This window comes from Prorops nasuta, unplaced genomic scaffold, assembly GCF_024137725.1.
Source record: "Prorops nasuta isolate Cenicafe-Biocafe unplaced genomic scaffold, Cenicafe_Pnas_1.2 PNAS00016, whole genome shotgun sequence".
NCBI lineage: Eukaryota > Metazoa > Arthropoda > Insecta > Hymenoptera > Bethylidae > Prorops > Prorops nasuta.
In genome coordinates this window covers 2,250,025-2,257,427 of record NW_027116813.1, presented here as the reverse complement: position 1 = coordinate 2,257,427, position 7,403 = coordinate 2,250,025, and the positions used below count along the sequence as shown (strand labels likewise).

At 35.2% G+C, this 7,403-nt stretch overlaps 1 protein-coding gene across 1 annotated transcript; it reads right to left on the bottom strand.

Annotated features, from left to right (window-relative positions):
• Positions 1-2,824: 2,824 nt before the first annotated feature.
• Positions 2,825-4,950, bottom strand: LOC136779307 (uncharacterized). The gene is made up of 3 exons (XM_066736839.1): positions 4,176-4,950; positions 3,674-4,124; positions 2,825-3,605 (listed from the first exon to the last, which is right to left on the bottom strand). Exons 1-3 carry the CDS (start codon positions 4,948-4,950, stop codon positions 2,825-2,827), a joined length of 2,007 nt encoding a protein of 668 aa, XP_066592936.1.
• Between the last annotated feature and the right edge of the window lie 2,453 nt (positions 4,951-7,403).

The following is a 7,403-nucleotide window of genomic DNA, read 5'->3' as shown; positions in this document are numbered from 1 at the left end:
GGGCTAGGGTAACTCACTTGGGATCAGGGAGTACTTATATGGGACTAGTGTAACTCTCTTGGGGTCAGGGAGTACTTATATGGGACTAGGGTCACACACTTTGGGTCACGGAGTACTTACATGGGACTAGTGTAACTCACTTGGGGTCAGGGAGTACTTATATAGGAGCTAAAGTAACTCACTTGGGGTCAGGGAGTACTTATATGGGACTAGGGTCACACACTTTGGGCCACGGAGCACTTATATGGGACTAGGGTAACTCACTTGGGGTCAGGGAGTACTTATATGGGACTAGGGTAACTCACTTGGGGTCAGGGAGTACTTATATGGGACTAGGTTCACACACTTTGGGTCACGGAGTACTTATGTGTGAGTAGGGTAACACACTTGGGGTCAGTGTGTACGTATAAAGGGGCTAGGGTAACTCACTTGGGATCAGGGAGTACTTATATGGGACTAGGGTACCTCACTTGGGGTCAGGGAGTACTTATATGGGACTAGGGTAACTCACTTGGGGACAGGGATTACTTATATGGGACTAGGGTAACTCACTTGGGGTCAGGGAATACTTATATGGGACTAGGTTCACACACTTTGGGTCACGGAGTACTTATGTGTGAGTAGGGTAACACACTTGGGGTCAGTGTGTACGTATAAAGGGGCTAGGGTAACTCACTTGGGATCAGGGAGTACTTATATGGGACTAGGGTAACTCACTTAGGGACAGGGAGTACTTATAAAGGGGCTAGAGTAACTCACTTGGGGACATGGAGTACTTATAAAGGGGCTAGGGTAACTCACTTGTGGACAGGGAGTACTTATATGCGACTAGGGTAACTCACTTGGGGTCAGGGAGTACTTATATGGGACTAGGTTCACTCACTTTGGGTCACGGAGTACTTATGTGCGAGTAGGGTAACACACTTGGGGTCAGTGTGTACTTATAAAGGGGCTAGGGTAACTCACTTGGGATTAAGGAGTACTTATATGGGACAAGGGTAACACACTTGGGGTCAGGGTCTACTTATAAACGGGCTAGGGTAACTCATTCGGGGCAGGGAGTACTTATATGGGACTAGGGTAACTCACTTGGGGTCAGGGAGTACTTATAAAGGGGCTAGGGTAACTCATTTGGTGACAGGGAGTACTTATATGGGACTAGGGTAACACACTTTGGGTCACGGAGTACATATATGGGATTAGGGTAACACACATGGGGTCAGGGTGTACTTATAAAGGGGATAGGGTAACTCATTTGGTGTCAGGGAGTACTTATATGGGACTAGGGTAACCCACTTTGGGTCACTGAGTACTTATATGGGACAAGGGTAACACACTTGGGGTCAGGGTGTACTTATAAAGGGGCTAGGGTAACTCATTCGGGGCAGGGAGTACTTACATGGGTCTAGGGTAACTCACTTGGGGTCAGGGAGTACTTATATGGGACTAGGGTAGCTCACTTGGGGTCAGGGAGTACTTATATGGGACTAGGGTAACTCACTTGGGGACAGGGATTACTTATATGGGACTAGGGTAACTCACTTGGGGTCAGGGAGTACTTATATGGGACTAGGTTCACACACTTTGGGTCACGGAGTACTTATGTGTGAGTAGGGTAACACACTTGGGGTCAGTGTGTACATATAAAGGGGCTAGGGTAACTCACTTGGGATCAGGGAGTACTTATATGGGACTAGGGTAACTCACTTAGGGACAGGGAGTACTTATAAAGGGGCTAGAGTAACTCACTTGGGGACATGGAGTACTTATAAAGGGGCTAGGGTAACTCACTTGTGGACAGGGAGTATTTATATGCGACTAGGGTAACTCACTTGGAGTCAGGGAGTACTTATATGGGACTAGGTTCACTCACTTTGGGTCACGGAGTACTTATGTGTGAGTAGGGTAACACACTTGGGGTCAGTGTGTACTTATAAAGGGGCTAGGGTAACTCACTTGGGATTAAGGAGTACTTATATGGGACTAGGGTAACATACTTGGGGTCAGGGTCTACTTATAAACGGGCTAGGGTAACTCATTCGGGGCAGGGAGTACTTATATGGGACTAGGGTAACTCACTTGGGGTCAGGAAGTACTTATATGGGACTAGGGTACCTCACTTGGGGTCAGGGAGTACTTATAAGGGACTAGGGTAACTCACTTGGTGTCAGGGAGTACTTATATGGGACTAGGTTCACACACTTTGCGTCACGGAGTACTTATATGGGACTAGGGTAACTCACTTGGGGTCAGGCAGTACTTATATGGGACTAGGGTAACTCACTTGGGGACAGGGTTTACTTATATGGGACTAGGGTAACTCACTTGGGGTCAGGGAGTACTTATATGGGACTACACGGAAAGAAATTTCGTATCGTGGAGTCTCAATACTTTTGTATCTCCAAAGTTCCAAAAAGTATCGTACTTCTGTTATTTAAAAATTGAATTTCTTTGCTTCCAAAAAAGGAGCGGGTAAGTGCAAAGAATATTGTACATCAGGAGATCTTAAGATAGTATCTTGTTGATACATTTTTGACTTGTGAGGACTCCGCAACTTTTCGTAGCGTGGCGATGCGACCAATATGCACGAAATGCCCCCATCCTTGGTTTCGCGGCTACTCAATGCAACCGAACGTTTTTCGCGTGCGCGCTTTCTATATTATTGACTCGTATATATTATACATTAAAGGTTATATATACACATATACATACATACACACACATATATATATATACATATATACACACATATGCACACACACTCACACTGGTATTTATATAAATGAAAACAAAATGCTTTATCAAATATTTTTATTAAACAAATTTAAACGTCATATCTTGTAATAACATACTTCTTATTGTTTAAAGTAATCAATAAGCAAGGATCTATCCTAGGTAAGTCGTTTACATTAACTAAAGTTCTCGATGCTAGCATTTCTACATTGTAAACGTGAAAATGATGCTTAAAATTAATACAGTCCATTTCAGTAACTAATAAAAAAGTTTCTTTACCAATCGCAAATATCTTACTTATCTCTCCGAATAAAGGTCCATCGTCAGTTACTTTTACAACAACAATTGAACCTTTTGAAAACTGTTTTCCACAAATCTGAATAAAATTATATGATTTTGCAAATGTAACAAGTGGAAAAAATTGTTGGATTTCTAAATCATTTTCCTCATCTAACGTACCAAAAGAAAGATCGCATTTATTTTGTATATATTTGTTATTCAAATAGCATTGTTTTAATTGATTTTTGATGCAAACTGTGAAAGGAAGATTTTTACCTGATGCATTACAAATTATTGTATTTTTTAACTGTTTATTCTTCCTTTCAAACGGCATGCACCAAAAATTTACAAGTGGTCCAAAATCTCTCATTATATTTGGTATATGCACCATAAAGTGCATTTTCGGTTTAAGTCTTCCAAATAATTTAATGTACATTTCATTATGTTTCCTTATTAGATACTTGACTTGGTACACATCAGATTCAACAAATCGTGGCGATAACAATATTCCTACGATTTGTCGTAAAATCAAATACAACTTCCAGTGCTCGTTATGTTCGGGTACTAAATCTCCGATAATTAGAATGAGATATCTACATAAGCATAGCATTTCGGAAGACGATTGTTTTAATTTTATTTTATTATTTACTATATCACTGACTTTTTTTTCGAAAATTCTCGTATGATGGAACGTGGTTTATTAGATATTTCTGTACTACCATAACTAAAATTAGTAATACGATTATTTAGAACATTCAAAGAAAAAAGTTTTTGTTCATAAATGAGAATTGTTAAGATTTTGGACAACGTGTATCCAACGACACCTTCGCAAACGTCATGCATCAAATCGACCGATTTGTTTTCGACAATATGAAAATTTATAATATTATTAAAAACGCAATTCTCTTTTATTCCTGAATCAGAAGATTTCGGGTTAAAAGTTATATTAGAAACATGTTTTTCGTAATTGTCACGATTTCTCAAAAGTGTGCTATCTTCTTCGCACATAATTTCACACTGCTCTGATGTCGCCTCACATATTCTGCAATATCGTACAGTTTTCCCGAAACTTTCAACAAAACCGCTTGCCGAATTAAGTCCAAGATTATCACCTACAAATAAAATACATTCGAAATTCACAACTTCTTTAGTCCCATTAATACGTAACTCTAATCCATCTCTGATTAATGAATTAATATCCATTATAGTAGCTTCAAAAACGGCGTGATTGCCTAAAGATTTTTTGTGCTTAGTATAAAACACCGAACTTATTAAAATATTATTAAGTTTAGCTACTAGGTGTGGCGGTAGGAAGGGTAAAGATACATATACCCCACCAAGTTGTTGCTCTCCTACGTGACTACCAAGAGCGTTGCCTGTTTCAAAATCGTCGTAATATATTATTAAAGGCAAAAGCGTTTTATTACTTATGTTACTAAATCTATCTCGCCAAAATCTACCTTGTATTATATTAGAAGTCAATGTTTTTTCTTCGTTAAGCTTATTCATGTAATTTTTTACTTGTTCAAAAATTCCGTGCATTTCTAATGTACTTTGTATGGTATATTTTAGAGGTATATAATTACCTTTAACAAGCGTTTTTTGATTATTAACGAGTTCATATTCTATATTGTAGTTTTCTGGTAATTGAAACCCGCAATGCTTTTTAAGCAATTTAAATCTAAGTTGTTCAGTTGAAAAATCATTAAAAGGATTACTATTTTCGTTCAGAACTAAATTAATTTTACAGTGACTATTATCATTAAAACTGAATTCTTTATATAATTTTTCATTTAAGAACGGAATGTAATAAGTCGAAATGAATTCTTGCAATAATTTTACGATTAGTTGAACAGCAGTACGAGTTATACAATCTTCATTGTATAACGATAAAATAAAATTCAAGATACCGTTGTCTAAAAATGCTTTATCAAACATTTTGATATTTATTAAAAAATTTTATTAAAATTAAAAGAACTAGATGTTTTATTTTATTAAAATAACTAGATGTTTTAACAAATACTTTGTTCACGCTACAAGATTTTGTACAAGCTTAGATACACTTCTGAAAATTCCCTTATCTGTTGTCGCATAAATATGAAATTCAAAAAATTGGCACATCTGTTTCAATGGCTTTGGCACAGCCTTAGTTGCTATTAAACATAGCTTCATATAAATGTCTACAGCGACGATTAAAGAGTCCAATTTATATTTGCATTCTCTACTTAATACTAAATATACTGCAGATATAGCTGAAAATGAGCCGCAAACAACTATATACGGCTTTACTGTTTCTTCATCAATTTTTGTATAAATTGCTTCAATTTTTTCGTGAACGGTTATAAACTTTTGTTTTTCTTCTAAATCAGGGAATTCCTGGAATATGATGTATACATATGTTTAGTAACACATAACAATTATAATATTTAGTATTCATAAAGAAAATTCTGTAAAAAAATTGTTACCTTTTCTTCAAAGATAAAAACATTAAGATAATCTTCGTTTGTTAAAGAACAACTCTTTTTAGCAACATGATGGTTTGAAGCCTTTAACATTAAGAGTAGAAGGAGAAAAGCAACTACTTCTTGGCCTACAAAATATATTTAAATTGTACATATTGATATCAAAATTCAATATATTTGTCCAACGTTTAAATAATTAGGTAAACTTACGTGTACTTGACAATTCGCTATATTGATCTAAAAGTTTCTTAATAGGTGAGTTGCTTTTTTCAATTTTTACATAATCGACTAATTTTTTTGATACTGACGACCACTTAGCGTGTAAAGCTTCATGTTTTATTCCGTAGTAATGTTTAAAATCTTCTAAAATCTGAATTTAAGGAATATAGTAATTTACTTTTCCAACTTTAAAATAAAGTTTTACACAAAAAGTACTATAGTTACCAATTTATATCCAGAATCAAGTTTTAGACAAGGGTAAAGAGTCAATAGTGTAAGTAGGTCCTTATTTTTATAACTTTTTGTTCTGCTGTCAATTATTTTTAGCCAATGTTTTACAAACTCATCGTCAATTTCATCAGTTTCTAATACATCACCTTCATTTTTGTTTGATTTAGCAGTGTCAAAAAATATTAATGTAACAAAGAGAAACATTTTACAACTAATGTCAGTCTTGTATGCTTACTTGACTTCTCTTTTACCGATCCTCCGAATATATCAACTTCTACGCATTGGTCCCTTCATTTTCGATATGCACTATATAGAAATCCTCGTGCTGTAGTGGCAGATGTACTCGGCGAATACCATTGTTCAGAAATTTGTCCTTTAAATAATTCGCAAATCGCCGTTCGTAAAACCAAAAATCTTTGACGTCTAATGCTATATAAATTAATAATATATGAATAACTAGAACTTACAATATTTTTATATACAATTCATAGTTTTAGTAACACGTACTCAAAGTTGCCATTCATAAATTCATTATCGATCACAATCGCTGCAAGTTTACCTTTATATTTGTCAAATTTTTGGAATTTTTCATTACGTTTCTTATCATACTTGTAAGACGCTAAGATTACTTTTCCTCTTTGTGATTTTATAAGTAGATTATAAATCAAATTTCTCTCCGGGCATTCTAATAGCTCTCCGAATGATTCTAAGTAAATATTTAATTTTAGCAATTAGTTAATTATGCACAACTAATGAAAATAGAGCTTTTCAATCAAAAGGAAGAAAAATACTTCTAACAATAAACATAACTTTAAAATTAAATTTTTTTTAGACTTATTAAATTTGTTTAGAAGTTGTAAAACCATAAGACGATAAAAATAAATATAATTTTCAGAATTTTAAGAAGCTTTGTAATAGTAAATTTTGAATTTTATTAAAGATACATATTTATAATCTCATGGAGTAAAGATACAGCGTCTAAGATGGGGAGTAGTCTTTTTGAAATTAGAATAATGACTAAAATTCGTAATCCTCATAAAAAAGCCGATTTTACATTTGCTTGCATACTATTTTTCTTCATTGTATTATAGATTGAATTGATTTTAGTTTAGTATAAAATAAAGATTAAAGAGAAATTATATACCACTGGATTTTGAAATATTCGTAGAGCTTTCATTATCATTCTGTGTACTGTAACGTCGTATTTCGCGGCCTGGCCAATTTCGTGCTTTCACTAAGGTTATTGCCTAAAAACGGAAAGTATCACTTATAGGCCTTGGTTTGCCAGGGGATAGGCAGTGACCAGAACCGACGCACAAGGCACACGGAGGGAGTTATTGGCCGGGTAATCAAATAAGCAAATGATTAGTTTCTAAAAATACAGCTTTACTTTAATTATTACGGATCAGCAAACGTTCTCATAGTTACAATAGAGTATTCCCTACGTTGTATTCAAATGACAATCGTTAATTATATAAA

Excerpts from the sequence above, each read along its gene's own strand:
- LOC136779307 (XM_066736839.1), bottom strand. The coding sequence starts at position 4,950 with ATGTTTGATAAAGCATTTTTAGACAACGGTATCTTGAATTTTATTTTA. Across the intron at positions 4,125-4,175 it reads CAGAGATGGATTAGAGTTAC|GTGATAATCTTGGACTTAAT; the intron begins GTATTAATGGGA and ends TTTTATTTGTAG. Across the intron at positions 3,606-3,673 it reads CGAGAATTTTCGAAAAAAAA|ATATCTCATTCTAATTATCG; the intron begins GTCAGTGATATA and ends ATGCTTATGTAG.